Below are 18,747 nucleotides of genomic sequence, written 5' to 3'. Positions count from 1 at the left end.
GACATGAGCTCAGCAAACTTATTTCCTGAATGATAAGCATTTGTACAGCAACTAAAACCGTACAACTTTTCTGTAACCGGACACTATAATCAATACAATTTTTTTTCTTCTTTAGCGAGTGGGAGCTGGGGGCAGAGGTTCTATTATTTTACCTAGCAATCCCCATTAACAAGTTGAAATAACTAATGAAACATCTGAACTCCCCACTAACAGCCTCCGATATCCTAGTACCAGACTGGAATCTTCTACACTTCGGTGGTAGTCATCATTGCGATGACCGTAAGGACAACAAGAGTTATAGCAACACTATAATGCCGATTGCTACAATAGCGACATGTAGGAAATTCAGAGTTACTGAAAAAGTGACAGCCAACATATATGATTGTTGGCACTTAAAACGGGGACAGTCACATTGCCGGCATTAAGGGGGCAATGCGAGTACCCACTGGCTCTATAATGTACTACACTTAACATTTAAAAAAATGTGGGGGTGCTTGATTTAAAAACTATTAACTTCTCAGCTGCCTTATCACTGCATTTCAGCACCTTGGACAGAGTGCTTAGCTTGTACTTATCGAGTAGCAACAATGGGCCTGAGTCATTAAGGAGAGCAAAACATAAAAAAGGAGTAGCTTTGCACCTGTTCCAAACCATGTTACATTGGAGGGGGAGGTAAAATATGGTGACAGATCTATAGTTGGGGTAGGGCATGTCCTAGATCAACTTTAAATTTCAGTGTAAAAATAAAGCTATCAAGTATTTGTGTGCTAGATGAAAAAACAGCCAGTATTTAATTATTAGAGATGAGTGGGATCGGATTGCGATAATCCGAGCCCACCCGAACAGTGCGGATCCGACGGTGATCCGAGCACTGTTCGGATATTTCCGGCGGGGAGAAACACTGAAAGCGAGGCTCTGACTCCAATTGCGCCGTCGGATCTCGCAAGACTCGGATTCTATAAATTCCCCGCTTGCCGCCGCCATCTTCAGTCGGGCTAAGATCAGGGAAGAGGGAGGTTGGTTTTTAGTGGTGCTACCTGTGAGTTTGAAAAGATGCTGGTCTGTGCTTCCATAATTATGTAACCCTTCGTGTAGCTATGTTTCAAAGTTAGTTTTCCAATATACACAAGAAAAATGAATACACATTATTTGAAAATTATTTTATTATCAATTATTATAAAGAAAATTGGTGAGTGGAGTTTCCTTTTAAGAATATGACAATTGGAGCAACTTAGAGAGAGAGATAATCAGGTTTTCAAATATTTTAGGAACACTCTGATAAACCATATACTAGCAAAGACTTTGTCCAAACAATACCATTAAGAGGAAGAATGTGCTCTTCCCGTTGTCAATGTCATGTTAAATTCATGTGTCAACTTCGTGTCAGTTAAATCAAATGTCATAGTGCAGAGACCAAAGCATTATGTATCAAAGCAGAAAGAATATACTCTTTGGCTGCATCACCATATTTTTCCATAAAAGTAAATGACTCCGGCAGTCTCTGGATTTTATTACCAAACCCTTTTTTTTTTTTTTTTTTATAATTAGAGCTTTGGATTTTCCTGGTTTCATTACTTTTCTTTCCCCATTGTCTGGCTTTTATCGATTATCCCCACTTTTTAGATCATATAACATCTAAGGGCACTCACTAACCTAGCAGTCCAATAACTTGTACTCACTTTATTCAATGGAAACATGCTAAGTAGAACCCATTTTATCTATGTTAGTGATGTCCAATTTGTATTTTTAAATGTATTGGCCAGCCAGATTCTCTTGGTAATACTTGTTACTACACAAGTGATGTTGATTGATTGCATTTAATTATGAAAATCCTATGGCCCTGTGTTCCTCAAGCACTTAAGACAACCCTAATCCTTATATTAGAAATTACCTTTAATATCATATTGAGACAAATAGGGGCATATTCATTCATAAAAAATTATAAAAAAAATTATAAAAAAATTATACAAAAATAATAAAAAAAAATACCAAAAAATTATTAAAAAAGTATAAAAAAAATTCTACTGCAATATATAAATACGTTCACTGTTCCTGCAGTCCAGAAATATTAGTACTGCAATATTAAACTACGTTCACTGTTCCTGCAGTCCAGAAATATTAGTTGGGCCACGTGTTTGTGCCGCCCAATTGTGTCGCTTAGCTTAGACATCCAGCTACCTCGGTGCAACCTTTTTGCCTAAAAAAAATATTGTGAGGTGTTCAGAATAGACTGGAAATTAGTGGAAACGATTGTTATTGAATGTTATTGAGGTTAATAATAGCGTAGGAGTGAAAAAAAAACAAAAAACTGTTTTTTAGCACTTTTTATGCTTTTTTTTTTTTTAAAAAAAAAAATCAGAACCCAAAACCCAAAATCAGAACCAAAACCTTGAGTGGGGTGTTTTGGCAAAACAAATCAGAACCCAAAACCTCAAGCTAATCAGAACCCAGAACCCAAAACACTAAAAGTGGCCGGTGCACACCCCTATTAATTATATGTGCAAAATATTAAATCAATTTGCTCCCGGAGAATATTTACTCCTTTTTTTGCCCTACTTTCTTTAATGACTCAGGCCCAATGTGTTTCTTGAATCTATATTCAAATTATTTTGCCAATGTGAGAAGCAGTTAAATGGGAGCACACTTGCAGCTCTAAGAAGACATTTAGGAAACTGAAAGTCTTATTTTTCACCCTTCTTTGTAAATGTTCTTCATAACAAAGGTCAGGGACTTCCAGTTCTCTATATGCCTGTGTTCCCTACTCTCTCTTCTGTCATAATTCTGCTGTACCTCTGGTAATATGCAATGCGCAGAATAGGAGGCTATGTGCCCCCATCGCAGGTGGCTGCCCCTAGTCCTCAGCAGCACCGTAGAGCAGAGCTACTTTGGATTGTTTAATTGTGGACAGGCATCCTGGCCTGTTATTCATGTTGAAGCTCTGCAAGAAGCAGTTCAGCTGTGTTAATGCCATACCTGACAACTCTCCCGGAAAGTCCGGGATCCTCCCGAAATTCAGGTCAGTCTCCCGGGCTCCCGCGAGAGCTGGCATTTCTCCCGCATCCCGGGACTTCCCTGTCAAAATGACACGATTCACCAAGAAGAAGAAAGAAGATGATAACTTTGGAATAAGGCATTTAATAAAGTGCTGAACGAGGGATTAGGAGAGTATTTATTTTAAATAAAGGAGTTTTTTGTATGTTGTTTGTTTTTCTTTAACAGCATTTTTTGTGGCACTACAGGTTCCAGAATACTGTGTCAGCCATGGGTAAGCTGGCACTTGTAGTTCTACAAGCACCAGCATATCCAAGCAGTATATGGCTGCCACTGTGACTTGCTGGGACTAATAGTGCCACATATTAAAATGCTGTTTTTAACTTTCACACATTATTACCCAAGCACTCACCAACAATTGAGAGCAGCTCCAGTGCTTCCACCACGCTGCAGGTTTCCCTTGTTATATTGTGACCAGCCCAGCTTGTCATAGCCTGGTGCTGGATGTGGAGCAACCAGATGCTGTTGCACAAATTTGCTATAGAAGTCAAGCACCCACAATAGATACTCCGTGTCCACCTCTAATTTTGCATTGAACACGCCATTACTGTACCTGGCCAATGCCTGTCCGCCCCTTCCCTCCCCCGGCCGTTCTACCTGCTGTGTAAAGATTAGTAAGTGTAAGATGCAGACAAACCTGCATAAAGACATACACCGATTAGCCACAACATTAAAGCCAGCTGGCTAATATTGTGTAGGTCCTCCACATGCTGCCAAATCAGCTTGGGCCTGTTGAGGCATGGACTCCACAAGTCCTCTGAAGGTGTCCTGTGGTATCTGGCACCAAGACGTTAGCAGCAGATCCTTTAAATTCTGTAAGTTGTGAGGGGGGGGGGGGGGGCTCCATAGCTCGAACTTGTTATTCCAGCACATCCCAGAGATGCTTGATTGGATTGAGATCTGGGGAATTTGGAGACAAAGTCAACACCTTGAACTCTTTGTCATGTTCCTCAAGTCATTCCTGTACAATTTTTGCAGTGTATCATCAGGGCACATTATCTTGCTGAAAGAGGCCACTGCCATTAGGGAATACCGTTGCCACAAAGGGGCGTAGTTGGTCTGCAACAATGTTTAGGTAGTTGGTACATGTCAAAGTGACATCCAAATGAATGCCAGGATACAAGGTTTCCCCTAGAGCATCACTCTGTTTCCGCCGGCTTGCCTTCTTCCCATAGTGCATCCTGGTGCCTTCCCCAGGTAAATGACCCACACGCACCTGGTTGTCCACAGGATATAAAAGAAAACATGATTCATTAGACCAGGCCACCTTCTTCCATTGCTTCATGGTGCAGTATGGGGATGGATAGGGGTCAGCATGGGCACTCTGACTTGTCTGTGCAGTAAGTGTATTCTGACACCTTTCTCTCATAGCCAGCATTAACTTTTTCAGCAATTTGTGCTACAGTAACTTTTCTGTGGGATTGGACCAGTCGGGCGAGCCTTTGCTCTCCATGCAAATCAATGTGCCTTGGACGCAAATCACCCTGTCACCAGCTAGTACCTACCGGCTGTTCTCCCTTGGAGCACTTTTGGTAGGTACTAAACATGCATACCAGGAACTTCCCAGAAGACCTGCTTTTTGGAGATGCTCTGACCCAGTCGTCTAGCCATCACATTTTGGACCTTGTCAAAGTCGCTCAGATCCTTACCAACGCTACATGAGGTCCCTAGTTTCAGGGTTTTCTTAATTTAGACTTTCAATGAGAAGAAGATTGCCTGCCTAGTTAATTTGTACACTGATGAGCATGCTGAAGAAAAATGTAAGTAAAATATTAAAAAATATATAAGCCTAAAAAATTAAAGTACTCCAGATAAATATGTTTTTTTCCCCATTGAGCTTTCCTATCCCCAGCTAGGGGGACATCCATGTCTGTTGTTACATGTTCTCTTATGGTACTTCTGAAGAGCAATGCAGTCAGTTAGAAGCAGATTGGAAGCTGTTTCTGTACCTATTTCCTGACTGCTGACCTCCAATAGAAGAGGCCCAACCCACACTGCATGCAGAATATATGCTCTATGAATTGCTCCTCCCCCAGGCTCCTATTGGTTAATTTAAATCTAACCATTAACCGGTAAGTGCCCACAAATTCATTACAAACAGATGTGTTTAATTTCGTTCGGCTTCTCTCTTACTTCTGACAGGACATAAATAGGTGACTTGTAGGGGGAGATTCAATCCAGTGCAATGTGTCTCTGGAACATCCATGAAGACACATCAGGTCAAATACTTCCACTCCATCATATACTGTTTCATTTTGATACCAAATAAAGTGCCAAATGTCCCACAAAAACGATATAAAACTGGTTTAGGTTGATTAAAAAAAAAATATTCCAATTTAAAATAAAATATGCCAAAAAGTTAGATGTTAGTGTGGTTCTGGAGGGTCATGAAATGGTTAACTAAGCACAGTGCTTGAGTTATGCCTTTGCCCTTAGACCGCTTTGGGCATTTGGGTGGAGCTCCCTGGGGGATGCAACACTATTTCCTTGGGCAAAGGTTGAGGTGTACACAAGTGTGTATAAGTGGAAGCACAGAATGCCAATAACAACTCGCTTGTTTACACGTCCCAAGATCACTGTAAACAATCTCTTTGTGTATATAGATTGAAAGACATAAACATATTTTTGACCAGTCTATTCATACCCATCTAGTTTGGTCCTGCAAATATATTATTTCCAAAATGCCCATATAAAGAACATGAATGTATTAAACTTTATTTTTTAACATTTCTATTTAAATAGGAATTTTGAGCAAGAAAGTAAAAGTTGCCAAATTATAATAGTTGTATCTTCTTAAACTAATGTAAGTATATAAAATGATGCAACAAATCATGTATTAATAACAAATTAAACAGCATTGTATTTACTAATTTTAAAAGTCCTAACTAGTTCAGATATCACCACATTAAATTGTTAAGCATAACAATGTTAGACCTTGTAAAATAAGGCTTATGCAATAGTTTATTTCTCTGTCACAGTATATCACACATGTCTACACGATGTCCAGTAATTTCTGTGATAAATTAAACATATTTCAGCAAGTTTCTACTCTTGGGTCTACTGTGATCATTTGTTTTCTTGGGATTTTCTTGACACTTACCACAAGAATGTATACATTTTAGAGTTATATAAGTGAAAGGATTGGATGCTATGGGATAGATGTGCTAAAACTTCTAAAAAATGAAAAGTGGAGGTGTTGCCCATAGCATCCAACCAGATTCTAGATAGTACAAGATAAATGATAGCTAGAATCTGATTTTTTTCTATGAAAAGCATCTTCACTGTTACTTTTTAGGAGTTTTAGTACATCTACCCCAATGAGTTGGAAGAGATATATTAACATATATTACATAAATCTACTTGTAACCTGCAAAGCACACAAACAATAAATGTCTAGAGTATGACTATCAAGCCTATTTATTGAAAACTGGTTATAGCCTTGGTTGCAGATGCAGAGGGAGCACAGCGAGGAGGCAGATCGCGGATGCAGAGGAGGCACAGCGAGGGGGCAGAGCACGGATGCAGAGGAGGCCCATCGAGGGGGCAGAGCACGGATGCAGAGGAGGCACATCGAGGGGGCAGATCGCGGATGCAGAGGAGGCACAGCGAGGGGGCAGAGCATGGATGCAGAGGGGGAAGAGCGAGGGTGCAAAGCACGGATGCAGAGGATGCACATCGAGGGGGCAGAGCGCGGATGCAGAGGGGGCAGAGCGCGGATGCAGAGGGGGCACAGAGTGTGTGGATGCAAGGGGCACAGTGTGTGTGGATGCAGGGGTCACAGTGTGTGTGGATGCAGGGGGCACAGAGTGTGTGGATGCAGGGGGCACAGAGTGTGTGGATGCAGGGGGCACAGTGTGCGGATGCAGGGGGCACAGTGTGTGCGGATGCAGGGGGCACAGTGTGCGCGGATGAAGGGGGCACAGTGTGTGGATGAAGGGGCACAGAGTGTATTAGCTGTAAATTATTCCTTGACAGAAATATAATTGAAAAAAATATATATAAAAATATTCTTTTCCCTTGGATTTATGTTTATTATTTTTGCATACAACTAAATAAGTGTTTCTGTCCTGACCTAAATACTTATTACGTTTTTTTGACTACTTATAAAACGGGACTGCTCGATAATTATTTTGGAGGGGTGCCTTGAAAAAATTATGGAGACTCTAAGGGTGTCGCGAACTGCAAAAGTTTGGGAACCACTGGGTTATAGGGATGGTTTTCTATTGCTGCTTATCGCAACAATTCTATAATAAAATATACTCAGCTGCCCACTGATAACGGCCGTGAGCAGTACGAAACCTACTGGTTCTCTGGGCCAGTCTCCAGGGATATACACACGCATAATAGAAAAAATATGTTTAAAATAGATAATTGATATATAAAGAAAAAAAAGTTTTTAAAAAATGTCCCAATTGAAACAAATTCTATGTTTATATAATGCATCATTTTTTCATTGAAAATCTCATGTATGTACTGCTGCAGTCATTGTTAAATAGGGTTCTGGAAAAAGCTGGCGTATATGATTCGATGCGAGCCGTCGGATTGCGTACTGCTGTCATGGAAACAACCAGGACGTCACTTCCAGTTCCTTCGTCCCAGCCAGTATGCTCACATTATTAGCACCATGTCCTGGCAAATATGAGCAGCTGAGTGTGTGCACAATTAGTATAATTATTATATCAGCCTCCTGGGGCAATAGGAGGAGTGCCACACAAAATAATTATCAGCCTTCTGGGGTGATAGGAGGAGTGCTTAGCCTGTCCTGCTGTTTGGTCCTCTTCAGTATATAAGGCAGGGAGGGCTTATCCTTCTTGCCACTTATAGCGTCCTGTGTGCTGCACATTTTGCTGACCTGCTTTTATTCCTGTGAATACTCTATTTTATTATATTATACTAGGATTAAAGGAATGTAAATTGTGCATATTTGCAGTTGTTATGATATAACTGTAGCATTCTGCACAACTTTTTAACTTTGGGTAATTGCTAGATTTTTATATTCCTTTGGAGGTGGCAATAATGGGCAGCACGGTGTCTACGTGGTTAGCACTTCTGACTCACAGCACTGGGGTCATGAGTTTGATTTCCAACCATGGCCTTATCTGTATGTTCTCCCTGTGTTTGCGTGGGTTTCCTCCGGGTGCTTCGGTTTCCTCCTATACTCCAAAAACATACTGGTAGGTTAATTGGCTGCTATCAAAATTGACCCTAGTCTGTCTGTCTCTCTCTCTCTCTATGTGTGTGTGTGTGTTAGGGGATTTAGACTGTAAGCTCCAATGGGGCAGAGACTGATGTGACTGAGTTCTCTGTACAGCGCTGCTGAATTAGTGGCGCTATATAAATAAATGGTGATGATGAATAATCAGAACTCTGTCATTACTTCCAATGGGATGACTTCTGCTCAGTCTAAGGGGATATCATTGTAAGGTAAACTGGTGCAATGTTGTAGTAAAATTGCAAAACTGAAATAGAGGCAGCTCCGATGTTTAATTAATTATATAATACAGAAATGCAGGCCATATAAACCGTATTTATGGAGAAAAAAAGAAGACATTGAAGTTATAAATGGGCTGTATCCAAATCGCATATTAGGTAGTACTTCGAGGAGACATTTTGTAATTAACCAACTAGTAAATTGCTAAGTTTACTAGTTTTAAGAGTCATGACTAGTTCACATATGTGTCACAACATTAAAATGTTAATCATAACAATATTAGAACTTGGAAAATAGGGGTTATGCAATCATTTACTTCTCTATCACAGTATATCACACATGTCTACAAGCTGTCCAGTAATTCCTGTGATAAATCAAACATATTTCTGCAAGTTTCAGCTCTTGCGCCTATTGTGTTTCCTTTGCATTTTTTTGACACCACAAGAATGTATACATTTTGGTTACAGTAATATAAGTGAAAGAATGTAGAATGTACTAGATAAACGATGGCTAGAGTCAGATTTTTTTGCTTTGGGCAACACCTCTACTTTTCCTATTCAGGAGTTTTAGAAAAATGTACCCCCATGAGATGGAAGAAATTAGGGGTGTGCACCGGCCACTTTTGGTGTTTTGGGTTCTGATTAGCTTGAGGTTTTGGGTTCTGATTTGTTTTGCCAAAACACCCCACGAAAGTTTTTGGTTCTGATTTTGGGTTTTGGGTTCTGATTTTTTTTTAAAAAAGCATAAAAAGTGCTAAAATCCATATTTTTTTTTCTTTCCACTCCTACACTATTATTAACCTCAATACCATTCATTTCCACTAATTTCCAGTCTATTCTGAACACCTCACACCTCACAATATTGTTTTTAGTCCAAAAGGTTGCACCGAGGTAGCTGGATGTCTAAGCTAAGCGACACAAGTGGGCGGCACAAACACGTGGCCCATCGTAGGTGGCTGTGTAGGCTTGAATGGCCTTTTGCTGCTCCTCCATCCTCTGCAGTACATAGAGGGTGGAATGCAAGCGCGTCACTACCTCTTGTTTTAGTTGATGGCAGGGCAGGTTCATGCTTTTTTGATGTAGCAGGAACAGTGAACGTAGTTTAATATCTGATACTAATATTTCTGCACTGCAGGAACAGTGAACGTAGTTTAATATCTGATACTAATATTTCTGGACTGCAAGAACAGTGAACGTAGGTATTGCAGTAGTAATATTTATGGACTGCAAGAATATATTGCACTAGAATTTTTTTTATACTTTTTTAATAATTTTTTTATATTTTTTTTTAATTATTTTTGTATAATTTTTTTAATTTTTTTTAAAATTATTTTTCTATAATTGTTTTTTTATTTTTTTTTACTTTTTTTTATGATTTGTGGATAATTTTAAAATAACTATGGACTTAGCAGAACAAAGCACAGGACAAAAGCACCACTGGACTCAGCAGGACACTGAAAATCTGCAATGACTTTTACCTTGTAGTGCTCTGTATAGTGATTGTAACATGGGTACTCCTGCTGCTGGGAGCTGCATCCTTTAAGCACACTAACACATTTGAATATAAAAAGGGTTTTTACTAATAGCAGGAAATACAGACAAGTAGCATTTAATTATGTGTAAATGGGTATTTATCTGCCTGCAGTATACTCTACTTCTTCCCCGACAAAAAGACTCTGTACAACCCACTCTGGATTCCTGACTACTAGCACTCCAAGAAATACATTAATTGCTTTTTCTTTTTACTCCTAATAAATTTCTGCTTGTTGTTAGTAGCTCATTTATGTCATTACACTAGAATCTGTCAGTATACCTAATAACTATGCTGGTTCCTGCATCAGATGTACCTAAAATTGTGCAAAAGGCTTCTCACTGAAGATATATATACAGGGGCTCCCAAACCACAACCTCCCTCTTCACTAAACGCAGGCAGAATGAAGATGGCGGCTGCGAGCGGGGAATTTATGACATCCGAGTTTTGCGAGATCCGACGCGAGACTTGGATGTCATAGCCTCGTTTTGGATTCATTTGGCGGGCGGAAGTTCCCGAACAGTGCTCGGATCCCGTCGGATCCGCACTGTTCGGGTGGGCTCGGATTTGCGAAATCCGAGCCCGCTCATCTCTAGAAGAAATATATTAACATATATTACTTAATTCTACTTGTAACATCCAAACTACACAAACAATAGATATAATATAGAATGACCACTGAGCCTATTTATTAAAAACTGGTGATATGGATGGTTTTCTATTTCTGTTTAACAGAAGAATAAAATATACTCAGTTGCCCGTTGATAATGGCCACGAATGGTAAGAAACCTACTGCTTCTCCAGGCCAGTCTCCAGAGATATGCACATGCATAATAGAAGAAAAAATGTTTAAAAAAGACTAAAAAAAAAATATAAAGAATTAAAAAAAAAAAAAAAGATTTCCCAATTTAAATAAAATATTTATTTAAATAATAAAGCATTTTTTTCATCATGCATGTACTGTTGCAGTCATTGTTAAATAGGTTCTGGAAGATATCGCCGGAGAAAGCTGGCAAATCTGATTGCCGACGAGGGTTACCTGCTATCGGTGGTGTTAACCAATTGACAGATAGTTTTCATTGGAGATAGCGTACTTTTCTTACTTTGATAAATAAAGGGACCGGGAGATGGCCTTGAAAACCTTAATGCAGTGATGGTCAACAGGTGGCCCTAGAACAGCCTGCCACCCATCTAGGAATCACCTGCAGCATGAGCTCCTTCCTGCTTTATTGTCAGATCTGTTTGTTATAACTTGTAACAGTTGTTCTAAATGCCTGCTGATATGTTACTACAGATAAGTGTCTCCTTGATTAAATGTATTGTTGAATGTTAGAAGGCTGCCCGTGTGGTCCATAAAGTGCGCCAGGCTGCCTGTCACTGCCTTTCTGAGAACAATGCAGGTGAAGGGGTCATATGTGAAATTGAAAATATACATCTGCAGGCTGCAAAGGCTGTTTGTGCCTATTTTTCTGCATTTGCGCCTGTTTTACATATCATGCATGTATCCATGTAGCAAAATAGGATAATCGGTGAACCTGGATAAGTGTCCCTCATGGAAGACGGGATAGGTACATGTCATGTAATTTATACAAAGACATTCAACAAAAACAAGATTGCACTTTTTGGGGGATTGAATAAAATACTAGGATTAAAGGTATGTAAATTGTACATATGTGCAGTTGTTGTCATGTAGCTGTAGCATTCTGCACAGCTTTTTAATTTGGGGTAACTGCTAGATTTTTATATTGCTTTGGAGGTGGCAATAACCAGAGCTCTGTCATTACTTCCAATGGGATGACTCAGTCTAAGGGGATATCATTGTAAAGTAAACTGGTACAATGCTATAGTAGAATTGTAACAGTGAAAATAAAGGCAGCTCTGATGTCTAAGTAATCATATAATGCATACATGCAGGGCCATACAAACTGTATTCATGGAGAGAAAAAAGAAGGCAATGAGCTTTGTCCAAGTGGGATATTAAGCAATACTTCGAGGTGACATTTTTTTATTTAACCAACTTGCACATTTTCTGAGACAGAGCAGAAATCCACAACAATCTTATAAATGTTAGCACAGAAGGACAGTGACTGTACCACACAAGGAACAAGTTCTCTGTACAGCGCTGCAGAATTAGTGGCGTTATATAAACAGCTACTGCTGCCGTGAACTGAAGAAAACTGCAGAGGTGCAGAAATGACCCCCAGTGAATACGGAGAAATGTAAACAGCCTGTTTTAGTAGCGATCATTGATTATTTGTGAGCTCTGTAGATACAACCTTGATATTGTATGGGCTGTAACTAGCATTGAATTGGGGGGCAGGGAAGTGAATATTTTAATTAATTTGGTTAAACGTGATGTAAAGGGGTGTCAGCCTAAATGGAGGAGATTTCTGTGAAATTTCCTCCGTTAGGCAGTTAATACATAGCAAGCAAAACTTACTTAAAAGATGCGGAAACAGCCGTTTCCGCATCTTTTAAGTACGTTTTTGCTTGATGAGTAGATCCCTATAGAAAGTAAAATCTTGTTTGCAGATCAGTCCCACTTGACCTGTAAGCTCTTGTAACGCATGACCTGATCTATGTCTAATAGACGAACCAGGAGGTGAGTTTTCATTCTATAGTATATGGGGGGAATTATCAGGCCCCCTTACCATCGTCTCCATAGCTGCTGCAGCCCCTGCACTCCCTACTGTTACGCCCATGTAGTATATATTTTGAATATATTCTATTTTATATTTTGATTATATTGTAATATATTCCAGATTTTTTACATTTTACCGTACATTTGACAATGATCAGACTACCTTATTTTATTCAATCCTTTTCTCTTCTCATCCAAGTTTCAGATTTAGTTTTCAATCTGGAACTTTTCAAGTCTATTTCTAGTTTAAAATCATAATAACCCCAGAATGTAAGTAATCAAATTATAGTATTTATTCCTCTTACTATGATGTAAACAAATAAACTGTTAAAGGTTATTACCAGTAAAAACTAAAAAAAACAAACATTTTTGGTTCATGTTCAAGTAAAGCCCAAAATTTTACTTACTTAAGATTGAAGCATCAGATGGGTCACCCGAGGCTTTGATTAGTCCAAAGAAGAGGTCATACCTTCTCCTGTAATGGGCTTTGTTTGATGTTGCCAAAACTCCTCCCCATGAACTTCTCATTTGCATGAATGGGAAGGTCATGGGGGCACAACTTTGACATGAGAGAGAATCTCCTGCTTGGGCCATTAGAGGACCTACTGGATAACTATACAATTTAGATGCACCTATGAGTAGCCATATTGTATCGGGATGTAGCCAATCAGTGCTGAGGGTGACCATCCCGATAAAGTTTGGACCACACAAGGGCCTGTTAGTGTCGTCAGAATATGACTGCACACACAGGCTGATAGCGGCCATCTTCTGACCAGATTTATGGGAATGTCTGATAACAATCTGAAATATTACAATCAGATCATTGTAGGCCATTGTGCTATAGCCGCATTGTGATTTCTGGACAATTGATCAATACTGAACAAATACATGCCCAAGTTAATATATAAATATATAAAATATATATATATATATATATATATATATATATATATATATATATATATATATACATATATAAACATACATATATATATATATATATATATATATATATATACATATATATATATATATATATATATATATATATATATGTATATATATATATATATATATATATATATATATATATATATATATATATATATATATAATGCATTTATATGTATGTATATATATATAATGATCTATTTAAAAAATAAACTATGGTTAGACTCAAGATTAACATTTTACTACACAATTGTTGCCCAAACAAACAAATGGTTCACAGTTGCCTGTGCTTAGAATTTGTTTGTTTTACTACCATTATTACTTAACTTGAATAAATGTCTTTTATGTTGCTTCAATGGACAGTCCATTTGTTTCACGATTGTAAATAAATGATCACCAGCAGGGGAAGCTGTAGTGCTGCAAAACAACCTAATAATAACAAACAGCTGCCTGTGTCATTGTATTCTATGTATTTAGAAAGCTACATACATCTATCTCTCATCATTGATAGTGTGGGGGTATTTAAGGCATGCCGGTGCCATAATGTAACTTGCACAAATTATACTTACTAGCTTAATAGGGAATAAAAATAATTAAATAGATAAATTGTTCCCAGTGTGTAGTTTTGTGTGTACAATAAGTATAGTAGGCATATTATTATATGTATATTTGCAGTGCATTATTTATTTTCTATTTGAGAATTAATATTCACATCACGGTTTTCTAATTAAAACTACTACCAGAAACACCACACAAAGCACAAGCCCTATGTAATCTGCGAGACGTAACATATGTGATATGTATAATTTATGAATTTGGTCTATGATGATTATTTTACTCTGATGAATATATTAGTAAAGCTAAAAAAAAAAATTATGGCGACAGAGCAATTTTTTCCACTGAGACAATATAGAAACATATACAGAATATTGCCAAAACTAATGATGTGATGTATTTATTGTGCGATAACCATGGTGCACTATGTGTGTCTATATAAATATATGGGTATACATCTAACTCATTTCATATCTAACTTACACTAATACACTGAATTCTTGCCCATCACATCAGATCATTATAGGCTTTTGTTGTGCAGTATAACTCATTTGGGAGTCTACAGTGGGTGGTAAAAGGAATAATTTGTATTATAATGGTACTTACCATAGAGTATATTTAGCATAGAGATAGGCATAACAAGGAAGCCTATGAGCATGTCAGCTATGGCAAGGGACATAAGAAAATAATTAGTGGCGTTCTGAAGCTTTTTCTCCAGGGACACTGCCATAATCACTAGTATATTCCCAGCAATGGTGACCACAATGACTGTGACTGTCAGAAGGGCTGGCCAGTTCTTTTCTAAAGAAAAGGAACTTCCTTCTGTAGTGAGATGTGTTAAGTTTTCCGAACCCATGGTCCAGTTAAAAATGTCAGATGCATTAGCTCCTCCTGCTCCAAGATTGCTGTTGTAAAATCTCCTGTCGGGGTTCAGTTGAAATAAAGAGCTTTTGGTGACATTCACAAACTGCTCTTTGTCAAGAATATCCATATTTAATCCTGAGTTCTGTAGAGAAATGATCTGAAAGAACAGAAGGGAGTAACTTTTCTCCAGCATTGGTCTGATTTTATTCCACAGTGGAGAGATTCATAATATCTGGTCCTGAGTTTTACGGATCCCCCTTGTATGTCCACTTCAAGCCTGTGTGCTGTAAAATCCATAGGTTCTTGATCATGATTACATGGGGGCTAGCACAATTTTCTGCGACTCCTTTTAAACTCGGGCATCAGACAGCAGATTAATTCAATCCAGTATAAGGAGACGTTGCCCTGATGTGAAATATTATAAGCATGAACGCTTTCAGCTGGACACATTCATTTTAAACTACGATCTTTCTTCCTTTGTGTGTGTCTTGCATCTCCTGGTGAATCTGAGAAAAAAACAAATGCAATAGTAACACATTTAGTACAAGTCATCACAGAACCAAAACATCACTTAGACTGAGCACAGTTCAATTCTCTTATGGTTATCTTAATGTGAATCTCTAGTTTTGACATCCGGTCAATAATAAGAGACATTACAGTTTGACATATTAATTGTGTTCATCTGCTGTTAACTCACTTTACAGTCAAATGAAATACTCACATTGACTTTTGATATTGATTGTGTCTACAAACAGTTTAAACATCTGTAAAGAGGTACATTAGCTGAAAACACGAGAACAGTAATAAAGTATACAAGAAAACCAACATCACACCACTGAATACACAAAGCTCCAAGCAACAACAGAGGACACACTTATCAAAGTCACTTACAGGTGTTGCTTAATGTGAATTCCATGCCAGGTTGTTCTCTCCTTTTCTCTCCCTTTCTTTACACTCTGAAAATGTCTCAATTTCAGGTTATAGTATTCCAACGCAGTTTCATGGATCTCACATGCTTCTGTCAGATTGAAAACAGTCCTTGTAATAGGAATTTTGTTTCACCCTCACACATCTGTCCAGCTTGTTGACTTTCCCACTATACATTGTAGTGAAAAAGCTACAGATGAAGATCCAAAAATCTAACAAAACCAAAAAGAAAAAAAATCTCGTTTTGTTTTTAATTAAAACTTACGTGGCAGCAGCTCACTAACTAGAAAGAGCAGTATGCACAATGAGATTACATAGTGATTTAACCAGGAATGTCATTTCTTTCAGAATGCCTCGTTCAGTTTTTCAGACCTCCCACCACAAACCATGTCATAAACTGCTAGGTAGCAACAGCTTACAGCAAACCAACAACAGAGGTCTGTGTGCTTCCCCAATCTATGCCCTTGTCTTGTCATTTTCCACAGCTTGATTTAAGAATGGCTTGTGTAGTATTTGAAAAAAAAAATATATAAAAATAATTACATGCAGTTTAGGGGAAAGGCTAATTCAATATATTGCAGTAAGTTACAGCTTTAGTTGTCTTTTATTTAGGATATATAGGTATCTATTTAAAATATGGGACAGATTCTATGAAAATTATTGTGATCATGACAATCTAACAATTATGCAGGCTTTCTTCCAAATAGAATGATATAAGTCCCAGATCCTGGAACAATCTATCCTCTCTAGGCATGTTGTGTGATTTATTGTGTCTGTCTTCAGCAATCTGCTGGGCTGTAGTACAGTAATATTACTGTGATCACTACAATCTTCATAAGCTTCTTTTGTGCCACAGAGGATGTTTGGTACAAACTAGTTACAAAAATGCCCAATCTATTTCTTTGGGATAGACACTGTCAATAAAGTAATCTGCAGTGGTATTAGTGGGCATTAACAAAATATGTTATAGCAGTGCAGAAGACATTACAGCTTTGTAAAAATACAAATATAGCATAATTACTAATAATATTAATGTAATGTTATTGTAAGCAATTGTGATCTATAGTTTGTCTAATTTAAAGCTTGAAAGATGGGTCTAGGTGTGTGTGTATGGGGGAGGCATACACACACATACAGGTATAATTAATTATTTTAAGAAATCACTCTATGTTTAATACATGTGTATTAATAAATAAATTCAAATCAGAACTAACATACATGGATTTTCTCAATTAGAACTTTGATATAACTATGAACAGTAGTCAAAGTGGGGGTGTATACGGTGGTATGCCATACTGCCACCTCTCCTACTGCCTTTATTGTAAAACTATTACATTCCATCCACTTACATTCCCATTACATTTTTCATACCATTTTTCAGAATTTCCACTTCGACCACTGACCATAAATTCAAATAACAATAATATAATAAATCATCGTAAACAAAACCCCAAAAACAAAGTATATATATTTGAGATTTTTTTTATTTTTTTTCATTCAATTATTTTAAAATAACAAACTAAATAGCAAACATAAATGCTACCTGTCAGAAAAAATAAATCTTCAATATGTAGAGTTTTCCACTGCTGGCTACATAGACAAACATTTCACATACCCCCTAATCTACAAACAAACAATTTTGCAATCATCAATCAGAATTGGAGTGGTAATGCCGTTTTGGTAATCACTATCATCCGGTATTTACACCTGCCCTGTCTCATGTGCAAAAGATACGACTAAAAACAAGAGTACTTATGCCAAATGCAGGATTTGAATTAGCCGCACCAGTGTGAACGTGCGCTTACTGTACATGGCCTACATTAGTCTGCCCCTTCCCTCCCCAGTTCTACTTCTCAAGTCTTAAGGTTTTGTAAGTGTCAGATGTGTGCAGACATGAATTACGTGCAATCACATACATTTGTGTAAATTAGGTTTCTGGGTATCTACAGTGCAAATTTACACAAGATTCTCTTGTACAGCGCTGCGGAATCAGTGGCGCTATATAAATAAATGGTGATGACGATGATGATGAAGATACACTACACAGACGAGCATACTTCCAGACTTAAATCAGGTCCTCAGTGTCCAATTCCTCTTAAGACAAGCAATGTCATACAGGCAAACTTATTCATAGTGTCTTAGATGTTGAGGTTAAATGCTTATTTTTACATCAAATGTGTCACATATTTTTTACAAAACTGAGACAGATTTGTTATCTCACACAATACAATTTGTGGTTCCCCAACATGGGCAGATCCGGCTGCACAGTTTGAGCTCCAAGCAATCGGATCTATGTCCGTTTTGACCATGCAGCAGAGTTGTCAAATTGGACAGATTTGGGTGTTTGATACTGTGGCTGAATGTATAGTACTAGTATAAACACTTTTACAACTTTGCAGAAACGTAGGACTTCTCTGCGCAAAACCCTGAGGACACCATCATCATCATCACCAACCCTGAGGACACCACTCCTCCCCTTCTATCCCTTAACGCCCCCTTTGACCTGCATACCAAATTGTTTGAGTTCTGAGAAAATGTGAAGATTGTGATTTTGTTTTTTGCTAGCATTGTTTACAGTGCTTATACATATAATTTCTGTATTTTTATGTAATCTTGATCACAGCAATATTTAAAAAAATGTTTGGTTCTAAAGAACTTCTAAAATGTTTACATAGTTTTTTTGAGGTGTAGCTATTTACTTATTATCTCCTAACATTTATTTATCGCGTGCCATCCTATTACCCCATACTTTACAAATCGAGTGAGCAAAGTAATATAAGAAATCTCTTCTTATACA

At 37.9% G+C, this 18,747-nt stretch overlaps 1 protein-coding gene across 1 annotated transcript in view; it reads right to left on the bottom strand.

Annotated features, from left to right (window-relative positions):
* HTR2A (5-hydroxytryptamine receptor 2A) overlaps positions 1 to 16,274 on the bottom strand; it is a 68,130-nt gene extending 51,856 nt beyond the window's left edge. The window contains exons 1-2 of the mRNA XM_075199704.1: positions 15,915 to 16,274; positions 14,766 to 15,529 (exon numbers count right to left, since the gene is read on the bottom strand). Coding sequence (XP_075055805.1) covers positions 14,766 to 15,216 — 451 coding nt within the window. The 5' untranslated portion in view covers positions 15,217 to 15,529; positions 15,915 to 16,274. The remainder of the gene's footprint in view (positions 1 to 14,765; positions 15,530 to 15,914) is intronic.
* Between the last annotated feature and the right edge of the window lie 2,473 nt (positions 16,275 to 18,747).

This window comes from Mixophyes fleayi, chromosome 2 (genome assembly GCF_038048845.1).
Source record: "Mixophyes fleayi isolate aMixFle1 chromosome 2, aMixFle1.hap1, whole genome shotgun sequence".
Taxonomy (NCBI): Eukaryota; Metazoa; Chordata; class Amphibia; order Anura; family Limnodynastidae; genus Mixophyes; species Mixophyes fleayi.
This window is presented reverse-complemented; position numbering and strand designations above follow the sequence as displayed.